Below are 21,283 nucleotides of genomic sequence, written 5' to 3' on the forward strand. Positions count from 1 at the left end.
GGCTACTTTTAGTAATATCTCCACTGCTACTGATGTGGATGTGACATGCTCCATTTCAGGTTAATAATCTACAGAAAAATTCTGAGATTATAGTCCATGAGCTGCAACAGACCCACAAAGACACTTCCAAATGGAGATTACTCTCACATTTTGCTGCTTTCTAATATGTTGCACATCTGTAATTCACAAGATTAAGGAGCAGGGACATTCATGGGGCACCTGATGTTTCTAGTCTCAAATCACAATCAACTCAATGTAAATAGATGTGTGCCTAAACTGTTCTGCAGAACCTCTGAAAGCAGAGGCTACTTCCTTTGACTGTCTTTCCTGGTGTTTACAGGTTTGTCTGTCATTCTGTCATGCCTCTACCAAAATCTCCCTTTCTGGCATTTAAGTCTACCCGTTTACAACCAGCTTGCATTGATGATCAAAAAATAGTTCAGTGCTCCATCCACAACACTTTCAATGCTACATTATTATGTACCAAATATTTGGAATGGTAACAGGAAAAATCAAGTCTTGCTCTTTCAAACAGAAATTGATGTGACAGCTCACTATTACAGAAGGAATCAGATCTCATTTTCTTCCTCATTACATTGCCTTTATCTTCTGTCCTATTTCCATCTCCTGCCTCCTTGTATCAGCTATGACAGCTGGCAGTGGCTCTGCTGAGCCTTATTTACATCAGTGAAATGGTGCAAAACATGGTGCTCTGGTTTCCATGTTCAGTCCCCTGAGGGATCCGCCAACACCAGTTGAGGCAGAGGGCAGAAACACACAACTGAAATGCGGGAGAAATAGCATTCTGAAGCGCTACATTGGCTCCCTTATTTCATGGAACCAAAGCTTCCAGTACTTCACCACACCACCAAGAAATCCTGTTAAGCTCCTCTCCTGGCTGTTTGCCAGGTGTTAAATCTTAACAGCAACATAGCAAGACCATGAGGCAGCTCAGCTGGGCTGATGAGAGTAGATTACCCAGTTCAGTTAGTAAATCAATGCATATGTGGGGAAGCAGGTAGGGAACAGGCATAAAGCAAGCAGTACTAGTCCTTTCATTAACATCTCATTTAAGAAGTTGAAAAGTCTCCTCCTGCTAAATGACATTGCACCATGCCTTATTCTAGCTATGAGAATCACCAACATGAATCCAAGATGAACAAGAAGGAGTAAGAATAACTTGACTTCAGTATTTTCACACTTAATCATTTTTGACATCCAGTCTGCATATGACAACCTAATTTAAGTAATTATAGAAGAACAGTCTCAGAAAAGGGACAAAACCAATGGTTTTAATAAAACCAAAAGTATCCAGTGCTTTCAGCTATTACATTTTGCCTAGAAGCAATTTTCATACAGAAAGCTAATGAACAGTTTCAAGTGTTTAAATAATTTCACAACTGATGACAAACAGTTTTAACTCCAAAAGATGTAAACATTTGCTTGTGCAAATCAACTTTGAATACACTATGGCTTCTCACATTCATCTCTTGCAACATTATCAGCATCTAAACCTGCATTCGCACCATCTAGTTAACACTATTCTGTTGCTTTTAAAATAAGTTAAAATGATCCTTTCATATGAAGATAAAACATTTTACTGATCACAACTGAAAATACGTGGTACCTATTGCAGAACACATAGCTGGATGAAATTTTAAGACTTTCTACTTCTTGAAAAAACTGCACATTTTCCACACATTCTAATAACTCTCCAGTGTATGTGCATGTACACATCAAAATATAATTGATTTACCTACTCAAAAAGGAAAAAATGGTCCCATTTACTCCAATAAAAACCATTGTCTCAGAAGCAGTGCTCATGTAAGGTCCAACTTAAATATCAAAGTAGTGCTATGATACACTTGAAACTAAGAGGTAAATATAGCTACCAATGCTCAACAAAGACTTTCTTTTGCATGTCTGTTAGTTTTGCTTTAAATGTCTGATTTTTTTTAAGTTGGTACTTACTCTAAATACTGAAAAAAAAAATGTTTCGGGAGATGTAGCCTGTTTTTAAAAGCTAAGATAATCCAGTAGATCTAACAAATCTGTAAAAACAAGTTTGTTCTAGAAGTCAAATTAATTTGGATGAACTGACTAGCATTTACAAAAGTTTCAGTAAATGAAGAAAACCTCAACATAAAATAAATTGTTATCTGTACAAGGCCATGACTCATCCAATTAAAAAGTAAATCAAAACCAAAAATAATTAGAGCTAAAAAAATCCCCAAAACATACAAATTTAGTTTTTCCAAAGGTTAACTAAGTTACAATAAGCCCATTTATTCATCATATCTGATTTTATAAGTCCACTGGTTTTGCAGTTGGTAGCAGTTTCACACGAGATATCGGATTCTTCGGTGAGCCTCTATAGCGAACTCTCTCTTTTCCTGAAGCACTTCTTGTGATTGTAGATTTTTCTGGGGCAGCACCTGTAATACTTATATTTGCATTAACTTTTAAACTGGATTTCACTGTTTCATGATTAGTTAGATCTTCTAGAACAGACTTTGATGGATGAACAGTCACTTTCTGTTCATGGATTCCAGTAGTTCTGACAGAAACATCAGGCTTGTCTAATGGATTTAAGGGCCTGCGACATGATTTGGATGTTAAGTCTAGCTGCTTATGAGCTACAGAAACTTCGTCATACATACTTCCACTCCTGAGCAGCCAAGTCATGGAATTCTTTGAGGGCTTTTCTGTGCAGGAGAATAGCACAGAATCATAGCTCGAAGATTTAACAAGGGGTGAACCAACATCACCTGTTTTAAACTGCTGGGAGCTTACAGGCCATCTGTTAGCCTCCAATAAGGAATTAATTCTTCTTACAGACTGTCGAACAGGAGTACGTTGAAACTTAAGAGGTGGTTTAGTTTTGCTTGCAGAACTTGGATCATTTAGTGAAAGCTTGTTGAACCATTGTATGTGGTCAGAAACAGCTGATATTTTAGTTAAAGTTTTACCAGAATTTTCAGCCTGCACATATTGGTTGCCCACTTCATTTTGTGATCTAGGTAACTGTGAAGTAGGAAGCTGTCCTGACACACAAAGTTTAGCAGTGTCCTCTGCTGAATTAAAGCACTCTACCATACAGTTTTCAGCTGCTTGTGAGTATGTTAATTCTATTTCCTCTTCCCTTCCAGAGGAGTTCAATTTGTTTAAGCCATCTTTTGATGAACTGCTCTGAATAGTCAGCTTGTCTTCCCTGGCCAGTACTTGAGGCACAGGAAGTTCTGTTACATTTTTTATATCTGGTTTTGGGACCTGAAGTTCAATTTCAATAGAAGTTTTGAAGTTTCTTTTCTCCAAAACTTTCATTTCATCTTTTTTTGATTGCTGTTTATCAATAGCATAAGATTGATTAAATTGGTATGGCAGTTCTCCGGATTTTGTACTTGCTAGATTTTCAGAAATTTTTTCAGCTAACAATTCTTTTTCTGGGCTGAGTCCTGTGAGACACAGAGTTTTACCTGCTACATCCAAGAAGGAAGATTTTGTATCACCTGTCAAATTATGACTACTTCCAGACACAGAGAAGGCTTGCTTAACTTTCAGTAATGTTTCTGCAGTTGAATCACTTGCAGCTTCACAAAGCAAAAGTTCCAAGCTGTTATCTTGTTTGCTTACAGTTGTGGATTTGAATTCATCTGGAACAACTGCTGGCTTTCCAAACATCAAAACAGATTCTGAAAAAACAGCTCCTGTTTCAGGGTGTCCTGGTAGAACTCCCTCATTCTTGTTGATTGCTTGAGGATGCATAACAGTAGCACTATTCCATGACATTCGGTGAACTACTTTATCATGACACTTTGGAGTTAACAAGTTTTCTTCTGACTTGCTCACATTCTTTGAACCTTAAAATAAACATCAGTGTTTAAAAATAATATCTTGTCACTAACAATTTATAGGCAAAATTCTTGATAAACTAATTATCAAAGCAACACTGGATTTAAAGATGCCATGACTCCTTAAGCATCATAGATATGAAAACTGGTTGTAATATTAAGAACTGAAATCACATCTCATCTCGTTTAACAAAAGAGAACTATTAAAATACACTAGAAACACAAGCCTGTCCTAAACCAATTATTTTTCCCTAGGAGCCACTAACATTCAAGTAACTTTCATCCTATGAGCCAGAAACACTTATAATCCAACTCCTTTTATACCTTTATCAATAAAGTTACTTTTGCCTTACAAAAGAAAAGGTTTCCCCACCATCTAATATATTGTGTTAGATACTTACCTTTCTTAGGGAATTTTTCATTGATGCATGGGCTGAAGAGGACACCTCTTTTTCCACATTCAATTCTGCTCTCCAAACCTTGTTGACTTGCAAGACGTCTTCCAATATTTTCCAATCTATTACCAACTGCACAGCCTGATACAATATTCTTGAACAAACAAAAGGTGTTAATTACTTTTATGTAAACTTTAATTTGGAATCTCATTTACAAAGGAACCTCCAGGAAAAGGCTATGCAGATGAGCCATTGCAGCCTTTTCTTGGCCATACTTCATCATCTGTTGATTCTCTGTAGACCTACACAGGTAACAACCCACCCGCAGTAAGGTGGGCTCAACCCACTTTGAACATAGCAATTCTGTGCATAAGCTCTGTAATATCAGGTTTTTTTATGAACTGTAAGACATACTGACCACAAGCGTGGTGGGTTGACCCCAGCTGGCAGGTAAGCTCCCATCCAGCCCCTTGCTCATGCCCCAGGGGAAGAGAAAGAATTGGAAAGGCAAAAGGAGTAGAGCACAATACCCCAAACCCATGAGTGATGCAAAAGCAATCACTCAGGACACATAGACCAGTGCCCAGCCCACCCCTGAGAAGTGGTTACTTTACCAAAAACTCCCTGCATCCCAGTTTTATTGGCAAGCATGTAATTCTATGGCATGGAATAATCCCTTGGTCAATTCAGGTCAGCTGTCCCCTCCTCCAGCCTCTCACCCCATCCCAGCCAAACCCAGTACAAGCCAATCCATTATTGCTATGAAAGCAAACCTAGAGCTTCTTGTACTTGATAGCAGGTCCAGTTATGCTATGATCCCTCCATTACCAGGTAAGTCCTTCCTGCTACTGAAACACAGTGCCCAAAACTTCAGATTAAAATTCACACAGTAACAAGAAGACTGAGTTAGAAGCAGAATCCTTACCATTTCTCTATTGCTTTTCCCCAAGCCAAACTTCAAGCGTAACGACCTACGAACCATTTCTTTTCGGCTAATCTTTGGAGAAAAGCAACCTGTCTTTCCTGATTCAGCCCTGAGAAGACAGAGGGGAAGACATAACAAGTAAGAAATTCTTTAGGAGGGCAATGAAAACATCCTGACACTTATTTATGGTCATGCCCTCTAATTTTATTTCTTCCAGTGCCTTCTTGCTAAGCTTTTTTTAATAGGCACAGGAGGCTATATCAGATATCAGATCTTACTTTGTTTTGAGCTCCATTTTGCCACATTGGAAGAGCTTGTGATTTTAAGATTACTAGTAAACATTTGTGTGTTTTTAACACCAAAGAAGATAATTTTAAAGGCAGATTCAGATTTTACATCTCATTAGTCAAGGAATCTAGACCAATCTTTCCAAATTATCTTTAGTTTCTGAGAGTTAAGGCAAATTACCTGTATAATTTTTTGCTTGCATGTCTTTTACTTCTTCTGTTCCCTGTACTAGGCAGATGATTTTCACCACCAGTTGAAGGAGACAGTGAGGTTTGTGATAACTCAAGAGACACAGAAGGGCTTGCTTCAAACTGAACTACAGGAACAAAATCATATTTACATGACCTTAAAATAGGCACTTTTTCAGATAAAAATTTCACAGTTAATGCAATAAAGAACACATTTTTAAACAGCACAGATTTTTTTGCTTATTTTGTAGAGTGCTAGCTTGAAATTACTTTTGACTTCAGCTTTTATTTAATATTAAATGGAGCTGGTGCTTGTAGCATCCATAGAAGAGGCTGGATTGCAATTAATTGCATACTACTGATATCGCTACCTCAATTAAGTTTTCACACTGCTATCACCAGATCAGTTCCTCAAATTTAAAAGCCTTATAATAAAAATTAGATTCATTCTTAATATTATTTTCAGTGTGCTTTTTTCATATCCAGCCAGAACAGTTACAACAACAAATGCGAGTTGCTATCCTACTACTATTTCATGACACAAATGCATTATTACTGTCTTCAGAAAGTGTCATTGCTTTCGTTTGCTAATCCATGAAACAAGGACTTCATGGTAGCATGAAATTATTTAATAAACAGAAGCAAGAAGTTTATACCTCTCAGTTGAGGGAAAAAATATCTTCAGGCAAAACAACAGAGTAAAAAGGACTATCTAGACTGGTTAACTTCAGTTGGCAGCACATTAAAGGATAAAACAAAAATAAAATAGACTTGTAAGAGCCTGACAGTTAGAAGCATTCTAGTAGAATGAAGTGGTACTAAAGCATTGTCAAGGAATACTAAAACCTTCTCTATAGAATTTTGAGATTATTTAGCATCTACAGAAAACAAGAGGTGATTGGATTCTTCAATCTTTATCATAGCAATTTCACATAGAGCTAAGGCCAGCTATGTAGGTACTTAGGAGACAGAAGAAGGCTACAGCTTTCAAAGAATTGGAAGCACAGGCAGTCTTCATGGATTTTTATGCTAAAACAGAAACATGAATCTGAGCTACGTAATACACAGGGAATGAAGATAAAGATTGTATATTTGAGAGATTATTGCAACAGAAAAACAATTTTACTTTTGCTTAGTACGTGTAACATGACACTCATTGATGAACATGAACAGATTTTTATTAAGACAGTGCAAGGAACACTTAAGTGAAGACTCTAATGACTACTTAACAAGAAAAAACTACATTTAAATTAAAAGCCATAAATGACAACTTCAAGCAGCAAGGAAAAATGAAGGCACTGTACCTGATGCTGGTGTTGAGCTACTGTTAAAAATGCTACTTGGTAGCAACTCAAAAGCAAAACTATGCTTGATAGATCGTCTCTTCTTGCTGGACAAGCCCTGAGAGCAATCAGGTGGAAGTTTACGCTTGGTACTTGGAGTAAGAACCACCGGAGTAACCGATGAAAGGACTGAAATTAAGAAAATAAAATTTGCAATAACAGCTTAAAAGGTTGAGAGTATAGCAAAATATAAACAGTTGTTTTGTTTGTTTTTAAAACTCTGAAAGAAAGTTGTTGTAAAAGCTCAGCAAAAGTACATGCATTTTGAGCAGGCAAAGCAACCAGTATAGCTTAGAGTTTTTCTATTTTGTTGGAGTATTTTTGCAAGTTAGAGTACTGGAAAGGAATATCCAAACCCACAAATTAATACAATAACATACTTATTAGGAGGAAAAAATATAGTAACATTCTCTAAGTTTAAAAGATAATAAAAGTCAAAGAATTACAGTCCTGGCAAATTCATTCCCAATATGATAAAAAGCTTCACTGATGCACTGAAAGCTTAGCGTGCATTAGATAAAAAGCGCAAGTTCAGTTGCCTAATCCTAGAACTGCACAGCCCACTGCCACAGTGATGGTAGCTGCTCTGAGAACTACAGTAAATGCAGTATCCTAGGTTCTAGTTCTTCAGTTAAAAATATTTGTGGAATATAGCTCACAAATCCTGAAGACACTGTATGGGCTTTATTTAGTACAAATACACCAATACCTACCGCTTCTGTCTTGTTGAGGTGTAGTGGAGGGTGTTCTGTTAGATTTAATTTTATTCAATGCTCCACTAACAATATCTGAAATGCAAGACACATCGAGCAATCAAATTTAAATATGAAGTTTGTCTTGCTCTATTTTCAACTGAAGTTTAACTTGCATTCTTTCAGAGAGAAATAAAGCAAATCAGTTTAAATTGTTTTATGTAAAGAAAACTATAGCCCAGATCTTCTCACCAACATAGTTTTGGTTGCTTTCACAATAGCTGAAAAAAAAATCTACTTAAAAAAAATCATGCATAGATAACAGAAGTTTCTTGTAGAAAATCCTACTGATCATTATAAAATTATATTTCTTCTGATTTCTTATAGGCAAACCTGGAAGCTATCTGTTGAAGTCTCTCACAGACTTTCTCACTTCACTGGACAGTTGTCTTGAAGACTAAAAGCTCTTACAGCTTTGAAGTTAGGCCCAAACAGAAGTATGACATTTTGGTCTTGCAAAGAAGTAACATACAACTGTTTTTGTAAAATATGTGTTTTTGATTTGGGGTGTGTTGTTTTGGTTTTTTATTTTTTTGAAGGCAGAATTAAACCCAGCAGAGTAAACAGAGTTTTTATGTTTCTCCTGCTTTAAAAGTGTAACAAAGTATTTTTATTAAGTGCTAATGCAAACTACAGTGGTACTTTCACACATTCATAGCAAAGCTTAGCAAGCTACAAGCCTGCAGTACATCTTTTATGTCTAGTAGATACCTGGTAGTTTTTTAAAAAACTCATATTTGAAAATAGATGAAGTGTAGTAAGTAATATGTTTTATACATCTGGAAAAAATAGAAGCTGCCTAGTACCAGAACCTATTTTGCAGAATTAAATTCTAACTGCTTCTCCTCAAAATTTTAAACATTCACAAACATTTATCACTTTGCAACTCCAGGATGATCTCCCTTCTTCAGAGTGGAAAAGTGTATTACACACAGAAACCAAAAAGCCTTGGCTAAACATACACAACAATAAAGCCTTAACTGAAGTTGCTGTCAGGTTTAATATTCCAGGGACATAAACTGAATACATATTCATACTTTTATAGCAATACATACAAGATCAGTGTTATAATGGATAGTTGAATCAAGCCAAGCATACATATTTCATTGTACTTCCTCAAAGAGAATGCAGAAGAAAAGAACATTTGATTGCCCATATGTGGCAACCCCCACCCCAACTGAAGAGCTAAACTGCAAAAAAAAATCCACAATATCAGAGCATAAAGTATCCAATAAAACACAATTCAGAGTTACACTTCAAAACACAAACTAGTTGCTCTAATTCAAAACACACATGCCATTTATATCCTTGCCTTCTCATGACCTGACTTAAAGTACACAAGATCTTCAAGTCCTCAAGTATAATTTCAAAACTAGCAAAAAAAAAGTCTTTATCAGTGTTCTGCAACTGGATCTGAAGTTGACTCAACAAAAAGCTGCAACATAATTCTGGCTTCATAAATCTGAAAAAAGGCAAAATAGCATATCTGGTAGACAATACGCACACTAGAATAAACTTAGAGTAAACATACAATGAAGTGATGTGATAACTGAAGTCTAGTGCAGATTCTGCAAATTAAATCAAATAAACCTCACAGGCATCTATTCTGCTTATGGAATAGACAAGTGTTTAGGATCAGCATATCTGAAGTCTGAAAATAATTCTGTTTTAGTTGCTGAAGTTTTCACACAACATACCTACCCCCAACACTTCGGTGCCTTCTCTTCTTACATTCACTGGGAGATTCATTTTCACCGCCTTCATGCCCCCACAGTGAGGGAGTAGATTGAAAGGCATCAACGCCTAACATTGCAGGAAGCTTTTCCAAGATAAATTCTGGTACTTGTCCTGAAATAGTTGTGTTTTAAGTTAATTAAAAATTTGAAAAGCTGTGTACAAGTATGTGCAACAAGACTTTGATAAATATTTTTCATCTTACCAATTTCTGCTGCATGGTCAATAAGTGTTTGCACAACAGCAGCTTGCAAGCGAATTTTTTTCTCTGTACTGGCTGACATCTTTTCATTTTCATTCGAGTGCAAGAGGTTGGGAGCAAAAATCACTGCCAGATTACTGCTATCCATTCTGTTTTCATTGGACCTTAACAAGAAAAGTTTTTATCAGGACATAAGCAGTGGAAAGAGAAAAGAGCAAATAAGACAAATGCAGTTGGAAAAAAAATACATAATCATTCACAAGTGCTCATATACTGAGATTATTGTGCAGACTTACGCACCCCAGGCTTGGTAACTGCATGACTATTTTATTGAAATCAAGAGGTTATAGATGCCAGTTTTGGAGAATACAAGGTATTAGATTAAGTTCATTTTACCAGTCATTCCTTTCTTTTTCCAAAGAAGAAAGAAACACAGCTATTAATACGACAGAATGGAATAAAGCCAAGTCTCCAGCAAAATAAGGCTTCATAAAGAAAACACTTTTTATTTATGAAAGAAAAGACCATGGCTGAATTCTAGCAAATGACAACAGATGAGAAAGTTTATAGAGTCACAAACAACTCAGGGAAAGCTACAGCAGTTGCCTGGAAAGAGAACTCATTAAAGCAATTGAGCGCTGTTTACAAGCCCTGTCCTCTACACTGACCTTAGGGACACACTTCTCAGAAAGCTGAAAAAGTATCTCAAAGCTTCAATTGTTCCGTCAGCCATCAAACAGGACAGTAACACTGTTGCAGTTTTCTTCTCATTTCCTAGCTGCTGTGCTTTGAAAAGGCCTTCCTGCAGGTGAGGTGGGAGAATGGGTTCTGGCAGCTCTCTGAAGAACTGTTTAAGGAGCCCTGCAACATCACACGGTAGTGCAGCTGAGAGGCAGTTTTCACCTTGATCCAGTTTACCCTGAAATTGTTCATAAGAAACATGATTTGAAGTCTTCAACATACTGTCAGATTTCTAAATTTAGGCATCAGTCCTCTAGCCTGTATCAGAAAAGACAGACACATCTCCCCCATTTTTAGTTTCAGCCTTGTAATTTATATAACTACAGTATCTACAAAGAGACAGACATTGTTGTCAGACCACATGTGTTAATTCACAGGTTTCCTATGAATGCATCCTTCTGTGATAACACTGATAAACATCCTCACAGTATCTAGTGCGCAAGACTGCTAGCAAGTTTGTTCAGTCACAAATGTATTCTTACTATCTGTAAAGCTGGAAAATTTCCCAGGGGAAAAAAAGTGAACTTTGACTGCTTCTGGACTAGATCTCTTTTCATTTCTAAAGCAGGCAACATTACCAGTCTACTTCCAATATTAAAAGTCAAATAGGACTGAAAAGAGTCCAAAAACTACAACATGCAGACAATCAAGTGAAATGCAGCTTATTAAAAGAGAGAGGATTTACAGAATACCTTTAGAGCTTTTAAACGAACAAGAGATCCAGACTTCCTGAAGAGTCCCTCAGTATGAATATGTTCTTCCAAATATTCACACGTATCAACAAGAAAGCTGAGGAAAGAACAGTAACATCCTTCTGACACTCAGAATAAAGCTTGCTTATTGATTTTTCTCCAAAATTTATTCCATGATAAGAAAGATAAAACTTACTGTATAGTATAGTTTTCCCTGATGACACAAACCACAAAGAAATACAATTGAATGATAACTGTAGCTCTGAATTCCCCATCTAACTTTCACATCTCTCCTTCCTCAATTGAAACTATTCTCAATTTCCCCATAAGCTTTAGCAGGCTTAGAATAAATACTACATTCCCTTTTCTGACAAGAGTTCAACACTATAAAGACAGCAACGTAGATGCAAATCTAAATATACAGTGTTAACTTACCTTGGAATATAACCGTATTCTGGCACAAGTGATTGTGGTAGCTCATGAAGAGGTATTCCAAAGATCTTACTCTAAAATACACAATTTAATTAAATGTTATTCAAAAGTTAATAGGATTACCAACTACATACTACAGAAAGGCACGTATTCCACAACGTACAAACACAAAGTACAAACACAAGTGCAGTTAAGACAAAAACCAAAGTCTTTCAGATAAGACGTAATAGGTATTGTCAGGAAAAGTACTATTGTCTCTAGATATCTAAGCCTGAGCTGATTCTAGTTACTAGTAACACCCTAGATTATTGTGAAAGAATAAAAAAAAAAGTTTTCTGCAGTGTGTCTTGCACTTTTTATTTTACAAGGAGTCAGTTTTCCTACAACGCCTCCCAAGTCAGTAAAGGTAATTAAATGAAATCTCACCTTTTTCAAATCAATTAAAAATCAATACGATACATTACAAACCTTTTTTTTGTAATTTTTTCTTCATCTGAGTTACTCAAAATTGTTGTTTCAGGGAGGGTTAAACTTGATCAGTCAGTCTAGAAAACTGTTCTGAACTCCCATATTCAGCATCTGTACTTAAACTGTTATAATCCTATTGCCCTTAAAGCAAGACATCAGACTATCTGCTAGGTATTAGAAAACAAGCAGTTTCTTGAGTCATTACTGCTGATACTCACCTACAGCACTTTAAAAAAATGTTTATCTGAGGTTACTGCACAATTGTTTCAGTTAAAAAAGCCCACATTTCAAAGTAACAACTTGTACTTTTATTTCTTTGACCCACCCCTTTTCTATTTATATTTACAAAATACATAAGCCAGCCCCTCCTCCAACCAGGTGAGGACTGGGATCATGCCTGATTTGTTATCAGAGATAAAGCGAACTCTTGCTCTTTTATACCTGAAATGTAAAATGCTAACCACATTGGGAAAATAGTTAATCAATAACCAACCCATTACGCCACCTTAGGCCTATCTGTCCTACAGAAACACACATCTAGCAGGGTAAGGACAGAGAAGCAACACATTTGTCATTGTATTCCAGGTTGCTACAAAAAAATACAAAAAGAAAATTAACACCACCAAGATATGTTTTTCTGCATTTACAAGATTATGCAACAGAGAATTCCAGTGGCTTGTAACTCAACATTCTAAATTCATAACCAATATCCTCACTTCACTAGGCTTTCCTTGAAATATCAGAAGCTGTGATTTAAGTTCTTAAAGTTATGTCTGCTCCATTACAATAGAAACAATACACCCCTGGCAAAACAAATATTCTGAATTTACCACTATTCTACCTTTTCCTACCTTGCTCAGTTATTATTTAAATACACATTTCTTGTATAAAATTCAAGCACTACAGAAAGCTAGCTATACAAACGTCTTTTATGATGATATACGCATATTACTCACAGTTCTTACTACCTTCCCTTCAAACAGAAAAAAAAAAACACCTAGAACCATGTGCCTGAGACTGACAAAGGGGAAGAAACTAATTCTAACTTTACTCTTGCTCTCTCCTTTTCCAAACAACAAAACTCAAGCACGTGTTTCCGCAACTTCTTTGGCTTATATTGACCAAGGGTTACTGCCGCATTTTGTAATATCTTCTCAGCCTTACAGAAAGATCATTCTGAAAATACTCAGTTCTGTGCAATATCAGTTGTACATGGGTCTTGTTAACAACTCAATAGCAGCCAGTGCTTCATAAATTAAAGTCTACCAAAAGACCAGCATGATGAAACGGACTTCAGTGACATACAAACTGTCATCCACTACAACACTTTAGTTTTAAATAAGAGTCCTGAGACAAAAAACACACTTTTTCCTTCAACGGATTCAAAGGCGGTATTTAAGATAATGGGCCAGGTTTCATTCCTCAGAGTACAGCTAAATCAAGGCCAGACCTGCCTGTATCAAAATACCCACAGTCACAGCTTCCACTAAGAAGCCATGGAAACAAAGCCCTTCAAACCAAAGATCTAAGGAATGAAGTAAAATAAGAGACATAAAGGTTTAAAAACTACACAATAACCCTGTATTCCAATAAATAATACCATGACTAAAATTTCAACACCACAGTGAGTGATATCAAGCACAGTAAAGCATAAGAAGCTCTTGCACAGATCAGAGACATGCACGTGTGTTTGAGAAGAGTATCAACCACATTAACAAAACCAGGAACACATCTCGGCCACCATCTGCCCTGCTTTACAACATTCAGGTCCTAAACGTGCGGGAGGCGGGGGAATTCGACATAACTAAACCATTGTCTCAGTCACCTACAACACGGCTTTCTTGGCAGATGCTGAGGAAAAGGAGGAAAGAACGACTCTCCCCTCGCAGGGATTAAAACGTGTCCCCACGAGTGGAGGTGGTGCCCTGTCAGGGACCAGCAGGAGCACCAGGGTTACGGTAAACTCACCGATACCAGAACCAGCGGCCGCCCGGCCTCATGGGGACGGAGCAGCTCGCGGACCTGCGTGCACTTTTCTCTGACAGCAACAACCGCCCCGCTCCCCCGCCGCACCGTAGCGCCGCCGCCGCTACCCGGCCCAAGGCGCGTGTCCCCCCACATGCGCTGCTCCGCTGCCGCCGCTCTCACCTCCGTAGCCACCGCTCCCGGCTGCTTGGCCACCTCCATACAGCTCCCGCTCTTCACCTTAATCCCATACGAGACCCGGAGCTCCTCCAGCACCGCCAGCCGTACCAGTTTTCGTCTCTGCTCCGCCATCCCAGCGCCCGCCGCCGCCTCCCCGACCTCTCACCCCCCCAACCGCCACCCCTCAGACCCCACTCAGCACCATCAGCACCTCCCACACCACCGGTTACCGCCCGGCTCAAATACAGCGCCCTGCCCCACTTGACCCTCTGATTGGGCCGCTTGCCGTTCGAAATCAGGCCCCAGTCGCCCAACGGCCACCCGAGGCTTCCCCGCCAGCGCCTGATTTCTGCGCCGCCTCTCAGGCGCCCTTACCTCGGAGAGCTCCGCGCCTTGTCTTTAGGCGATCGCGAAGGCTACCTAAAGGTCCTCCTCACCGGCCGCCGGGGGGGTGTTGTGGAGGGGCTGTGGCCGTGGGGGAGGGAATGGCGGCAGCAGCAGCTGCCGGGAGCTCCGGGGGACTGCCTGGTCTCTGGGCAGTGGGAGACGGATCGAGCCGGCAGCCGCGATGAAACGGGCGCAGCCAGCGGGAGGTTCCTCAGATACCAAACCCACCACTTGTCCGTCCCCGCAGCCCCAACAAGTTTCAGGCCAACGTTACCAAGCTTCGGGTTCGTTTATTTCAGGGGTGTCAAATGCATTTTCACCGGGGGCCACATCAACCTCGCGGTTGCCTACAAAGGTCCTTTAAACGCACCCCTGGTTTAGTTGGTCGTTTACTTGAAAATAAATATTTGCTTGTTTCTTTGAAAATAAATTTCAATTAAAATAGTAAATCACTGCAGTTTTGTGAACAAACTGATTTTTTCAGAACAAATACATAATGTCAACCTTGATGGTGTACGTTGAGGTAGGATAAAGATGAAGGATCTTCAGTCAATGGTGTTACTTTCTACTGCATTAGCTTTGGTGGGTGCAGATCCATATAAGACGATTAATCATTCTTTGTGGACAAAGCCACAACACAATTTCAGTGGCTGTTAAACCATTAACATTGGGTGGGTTTGTACTTTCTAAACGTGGCTTTGCTTACCTAGTCCATGCTATCTTCTCATACACTTTTTCCAGGAGGGTCATTTGGGGGTTTGTACTGTGTTGTTACAGGAAGCTGGGTTTTGTTCTGTTTTGTTTTTAAGTTTTTATTCCAAAGTTAACTCTTCAAGTGTTTATAACAGTCAAATTAATGAAATGTAGAGTCAGAAATAAAGTGCTGTAGCAAAAAAATAAGCTTTCCAGTACCAGTATTCTGGTACTATTTCTAAAGTGAGTTTTATTTCACTGAGAGAAAGAGAATACCACAAAGCATAGGCGCAAAATAATAATAACCACAGTATGGTGCTCTGAATGTCTATGGACACTAAAACCTGAGAAAAAAACTAAAGAATACCTAGAGTTTTTCCAAAAGTTATCCAACTATAAGCAGGGAACAAACCAAACCAAACCACCAACCAAAACCCGAACAAACAACAACAAAAGCAAACCAAACCAACAACAAAACCACACACACACACAAACAAAAAAACAACAACAACGACAACAAAAAAGGCAAAACAACCTAGAAAGTTATGTAGAAAAAAGCCCCAGCAGCAATAATAAATAGTAGATCAGACATGGGTTCTCTTAAGTCAAACGCCAGGATTTTGATTGTGGACATCAAAACCGTCATTGAACAACAGTAATATTCCTCTAAATGTAGTTTAGTTCAACCTTGCTGTTAGTATTATTATCTGTCCTCACACTGAAAGTACATGAAAGCACAAAATTTCAAAACCTAAAATATCACCGATGAGAAAAGTAAAAGTAAAGGAATAAAATAAATAGATATTACAGAATTTAGTTTAAGCAATCTGTCTTCTGTAGTAATGATGACTTACACAAGGGGGAGCTCTGATCTGATAAATATCTCAAAACTTCTCATGTCAAGTATTGCCCAATCAATATCCACATAACAAAGAACATACGATGGTAGTATAGGCTGTATATTTTTTCCCCCAAAAAAGTGACGGGGTAATATTTTTACATTTTGCAGAAGATATTTAAAGCTGCAATTATTTAGTAACTTCGTAAAAAACCTTTTGTCAAATATTTTAATTTCCTTTAGGTGAATATTTTAACACATTTCTGCTTTATTTACAGGTAGACACCAGAGGAGAAAAATTACTTTGCAAATAAGAACTAGACATCTAATTTTGGAGCCAGTTGTAGCACCCCAACTCAAATCTATTACACTGTTTCAAAACTGAGTTAGGAAAAAAAAAGTAAACAGCTATTTGGTTACTTCTCTCCTGTTTGCTCCCTCCCTCCATTCACCCTCACCCCCTCCCCCTCCAAATTGTTTCAGTATTAACCTGCCAAGCTTCTGGCATTTTAAAGAATTCTAATTTTCAGAAGCTATGGGTGAAATCTTGTCCTAAATTAGGTAAATGGCATAATTCTCTTTTGTCATCAGGAGGGCCAGGTCTTTTCATATCCAGTATGTAATACACTAATGTATTTGTACAGATACACTGTTGCACTATCCATATATAGCTGTACGTTTACATTTTGGGAGGAAAAAAAGCCATGAGTACCTACATTTAGTGTGGCATTTTGTGAAATTTGGAAGTTACTTCAGAAATCAGAGCTTTAAAAAAGAAGTCAAATGTTTACTCGTAGTCTCATTTCAGTAACCACTCAGAACAGTCAGTGGTCAAAGCAACCAGAAACTCAGCCAGAGGAAGCAGAAACAAACCACTTCAACAAGCAGAGTAACATCATGAGGAGCAGGGAAAACAGACCTTACTTCAAAGTTCCCTTCCCTGAGCAAGCTCAGAACCTGGTGGGAAAGAGCGTAAGTATCCCTCATTCTGGCAATACAAGGGAAGATTTTGCCTCACTTCTTCAACCAAACACGCTGAGGACAGAAAAGTAATAAGGGTAGATCATGAAAAAAGAAAGAGGGCAGAAAGCCAGAACATGCCATCCAGGAAAAACTCTGAAAAGTAGCTGCATGAGGGACATTTATGCATTTATGTCCTCAGAGTCTGACTGCTAGTACAGTTTATTCCGAACGTTCTTGTATCTCATTCTTGTATCTTCCTGGCTTTCTCTCTTAATGAGGAATTATTCACTCCAGTTCCCAGTTGTCATCTCTTTGTGCCATTCCGTCAGCATTTACACTAGTTACGTCCCTTTTCCATCTCCTACTCCCTCCGCTGCTTTGTCTTGTCTTCAGTAAACAACTCAGGACTGAAAGTGTTGGGAGGTATCAGTTTCATGCAATGGTGTCCCTACTTGTAACCATTCAGAATTATGTCAGAACTATGTCAGAAGCAAAACAATCCGGATACTCTGAATACCTTCAACATTCAAGCTTAGCTATATCCCCTGCTTCTGTGATTAGCTTCATGAAAATTAATTCCCGATGAAGAAAATAGTAAGGAGGAAGATTTAACCTGAATTCGAAGTAAGAAAAGAAGGTTGGAAAGCGTGTCTTCCAAACTGACATTCAACATGAATTTACTCTGAATCATGGTTTGAGGATAGAATAACTCTGTGTAACCCACATTTCATTTGGAATACAAATTTGGTCTCAATTTATCATCTTGTCACTTCAGGGTTTTGAAGAGACTATCGCAGAAAATTAGATATTACAATCTTAAAACATTAGTATCAGTTATAAAAAGTGTTAACTCTACACCTGAGCTTGCTGTTTCTTAATGCAGAGTATTTGCTGGACGTCATCCTCACTAAAAAGGAGGGTCTGGTTGAAGTGGTAAAGGTTGAGGGCTGCCCTGGTTGCAGCAACCATGAAATGGTGGAGTTCAGGATCTTGTGTGGCAGGAACAGAATAGCAAGCAGAATTGCAATCCTGGACTTCAGCAGGGCAAACTTTGGCCTTTTCAAACAAGTGCTAAGGGAAATTCCATGGGCAAGGCTGCTTGAAGGTAGAGGGGCCCTATATAGTTTGTTAGTGTTCAGGGACTGCTTCTACCAGGCTCAAGATCAGAGCATCCCGACACCTCCTTGACAAGATGTCAAGGAAGGGAGCCAGAAGACCTGTGTGGTTAAACAGGGAACTGCTGGGCAAGCTCAAGTGGAAGAGGAGAGTTTATAGATCATGGAAGGAGGGGCTGGCCACTTGGGAAGAATATAAGGCTGTTGTCAGAGGGTGTATGGAGGCAACTAGGAAAGCTAAGGCCTCCTTAGAATTAAACCTGGCAAGAGGAGTCAATGACAACAGAAAGAGCTTCTTCAAATACATGACAGATAAAACTAATACCAGAGGCAATGTAGGCCCACTGATGAACGAGGTGGGTGCCCTGGTGACAGAAGATACAGAGAAGGCAGAGTTACTGAATGCCTTCTTTGTCTCTGTCTACTCTGTCAGAGGCTGTCCTGAGGAGCCCTGTACCCCTGAGGCCCCAGAGGAAGTCAGGACAATGGAGAAGTTTGCCTCAGTTGATGAGGACTGGGTTAGGGAGCAATTGTGCAGTCTGGACATCCATAAATCCATGGGTCTGGATGGGATGCACCCACGGGTGATGAGGGAGCTGGCTGAGGCCATTGCTAGGCCACTCTCCATCATCTTTGCGAAGTTGTGAGAAATGGGAGAGGTGCCTGGGGACTGGAGGAAAGCAAATGTCACTCCAGTCTGCAAAAAGGGCAAGAAGGAGGACCTGGGTAACTATAGACCGGTCAGCCTCACCTCCATTCCTGGGAAAGTGATGGAACAACTTATCCTTGGTGCCATCTCAAAGCGTATCAAGGATGCAGTCATTAGGAGCAGTCAGCATGGCTTCACCAAGGGGAAGTCGTGCTTGACCAACTTTATTGCCTTTTATGAGGACATAACGAGGTAAATAGATGATGGCAGAGCAGTGGATGTGGTCTACCATGGCTTCAGTAAAGCATTTGACACAGTCTCCCACAGCATCCTTACAGCTAAACTGAGGGAGTGAGATCTGGACGATCAGGTAGTGAGGTAGACTGTGAACTGACTGAAGGGAAGAAACGAGAGTCGTGGTCAATGAGGTGGAGTCCAGTTGGAGGCCTGTGTCTAGTGCAGTGCCTCAAGGGTCAATACTGGAGCCAGTATTATTCAATATATTCATCAATGATGAGGGAATAGAATGTACTGTCAGCAAGTTTGCTGATGACACCAAGCTGGGAGGAGTGGCTGACACGCCAGAAGGCTGTGCTGCCATCCAGTGAGACCTGCACAGGATGGAGAGTTGGGTGGGGAAAAATGTAATGAAACATAACAAGGGCAAGTGTAGAGTCCTGCATCTGGGCAGGAACAACCCAAGGTTCCAGTATAAGTTGGGGAATGACCTGTTAGAGAGCAGTGTAGGGGAAAGGGACCTGGGAGTCCTGGTGGATAGCAGGATGATCATGAGCCAGCACTGTGCCCTTGTGGCCAAGAAGGCCAATGGCATTCTGGGGTGTATTAGAAGGGGGGTGGTTAGTAGGTGGAGAGAGGTTCTCCTTCCCCTCTACTCCGCCCTGGTGAGACCACACCTGGAATATTGTGTCTAGTTCTGGGCCCCTCAGTTCAAGAAGGACAGGGAACTGCTGGAGAGAGTCCAGCACAGGGCAACAAAGATGATTAAGGGAGTGGAGCATCTCCCTTATGAGGAAAGGCTGAGGGAGCTGGGTCTCTTTAGTTTGGAGGAGACTGAGGGGTGACCTTATTAATGTTTACAAATATATAAAGGGTGAGTGTCACGAGGATGGAGACAGCCTCTTCTCACTGACAACCATTGGTAGGACAAGGGGTAATGGGTTCAAACTGGGACACAAGAGGTTCAACTTAAATTTGAGAAGAAACTTCTTCTCAGTAAGGGTAATGGAACACTGGAACAGGCTGCCCAGGGGAGTTGTGGAGTCTCCTGCTCTGGAGACATTCAAAACCCACCTGGACACATTCCTGTGTAGCCTCATCTAAGTGTCCCTGCTCCGGCAACGGGATTGGACTAGATGATCTTTTGAGGTCCCTTCCAATCCCTAACGTTCTGTGATTCTGTGATCACTCAGCAATTACTGTTATAGGCAAAACAGACTCAACTTTGTCCCAGGCTCAACTTCACTCCTAATTTCTCTGTCTCCTCTCCCCAAGCAGTGCAGGGGGACAGGGAATGGGGGTTGTGGTCTTTTCATCACACATTGTCTCTGCTGCTCTTTCCTCCTCATACCTCTCACCCACAGGAGACAGTCCTCCATTAACTTCTCCAATGTGAGTCCTTCCCACAGGCTGCAGTTCTTCATGAACTGCTCCAACATGGGTCCCTCCCACAGGGTGCAGTCCTTTGGAAACAGACTGCTCCACCCTGGGTCCCCCATGGGGTCACAAGTCCTGCCAGCCAACCTGCTCCACTGTGGGCTTCTCTCTCCATGAGAACACAGGTCCTGACAGGAGGCTGCTCCAGTGCAGGCTCTCCAGGAGGTCACAGCCTCCTTCAGGTATCCACTTGCTCCAGCGTAAGGTCCTCCACAGGCTACAGGTGGACCTCTGCTCCACTGTGGACATCCGTGGGCTGCAGGGGACAGCCAGCCTCACCATGTTTTGCACCACAGACTGCAGGGGAAATTCTGCTCTGGCATCTAGAGCACCTCCTGCCCTCCTTCTTCAGTGACCTTGGTACCTGCAGGGTTGTTTCCCTTACATATTCTCATTCCTCTCTTCTGGCTGTTTTTCTGCAGCAGTATTTTCCCTTCTTATCTATGTTAATCCCAGAAGCTCTACCACCATCACTGATGGGCCAGGTTTGGCCAGTGGTAGGTCTGTCTTGGAGCTGACTGGCATTTGCTCTGTTGGATATAGAGGAAGCCTCTGGCATCTTCTTACAGAAACCGCCTGTGTAGCCCCCCCACTATGATAACCTTGCCACACAAACAGGTTTCTTCTCTGAAGAGATATGGGTTTGATCCACTGATAATGCTAAGAATGCAATTCTGAGACTATGCATTCATTCTGAAGACCCATGTTTCTAGAATTTAAGAGTTAATAAAACTTCCTTTGGAGAAAATAAAAGCTTCAGAATTATATAATTCTGTACACAGAAAGGAAATTCAGATCCCTCTTATAT

General features: G+C 40.0%; 1 protein-coding gene across 2 annotated transcripts; it reads right to left on the bottom strand.

Moving 5' to 3' along the window:
• Positions 1–1,271: 1,271 nt before the first annotated feature.
• ARHGAP11A (Rho GTPase activating protein 11A) lies at positions 1,272–14,332 on the bottom strand. Of its 2 annotated transcripts, XM_065838711.2 has the most exons (12): positions 14,160–14,332; positions 11,547–11,617; positions 11,112–11,208; positions 10,347–10,597; positions 9,682–9,842; positions 9,444–9,590; positions 7,704–7,778; positions 6,952–7,119; positions 5,640–5,775; positions 5,172–5,280; positions 4,253–4,400; positions 1,272–3,860 (listed from the first exon to the last, which is right to left on the bottom strand). In XM_065838711.2, exons 1-12 carry the CDS (start codon positions 14,286–14,288, stop codon positions 2,305–2,307), a joined length of 3,048 nt encoding a protein of 1,015 aa, XP_065694783.1. In that variant the 5' UTR covers positions 14,289–14,332; the 3' UTR covers positions 1,272–2,304. The 2 variants fall into 2 exon arrangements, with proteins under 2 accessions (XP_065694783.1, XP_065694784.1); XM_065838712.2 differs by lacking the exon at positions 7,704–7,778.
• Positions 14,333–21,283: the final 6,951 nt, after the last annotated feature.

This window comes from Patagioenas fasciata, chromosome 5 (assembly GCF_037038585.1).
Source record: "Patagioenas fasciata isolate bPatFas1 chromosome 5, bPatFas1.hap1, whole genome shotgun sequence".
Classification (NCBI taxonomy): domain Eukaryota; kingdom Metazoa; phylum Chordata; class Aves; order Columbiformes; family Columbidae; genus Patagioenas; species Patagioenas fasciata.

Excerpts from the sequence above, each read along its gene's own strand:
- ARHGAP11A (XM_065838711.2), bottom strand. The coding sequence starts at position 14,288 with ATGGCGGAGCAGAGACGAAAACTGGTACGGCTGGCGGTGCTGGAGGAG. Across the intron at positions 11,209-11,546 it reads GAATACGGTTATATTCCAAG|CTTTCTTGTTGATACGTGTG; the intron begins GTAAGTTAACAC and ends TTCTTTCCTCAG. Across the intron at positions 7,779-9,443 it reads AAGGCACCGAAGTGTTGGGG|ATATTGTTAGTGGAGCATTG; the intron begins GTAGGTATGTTG and ends CTTGCATTTCAG.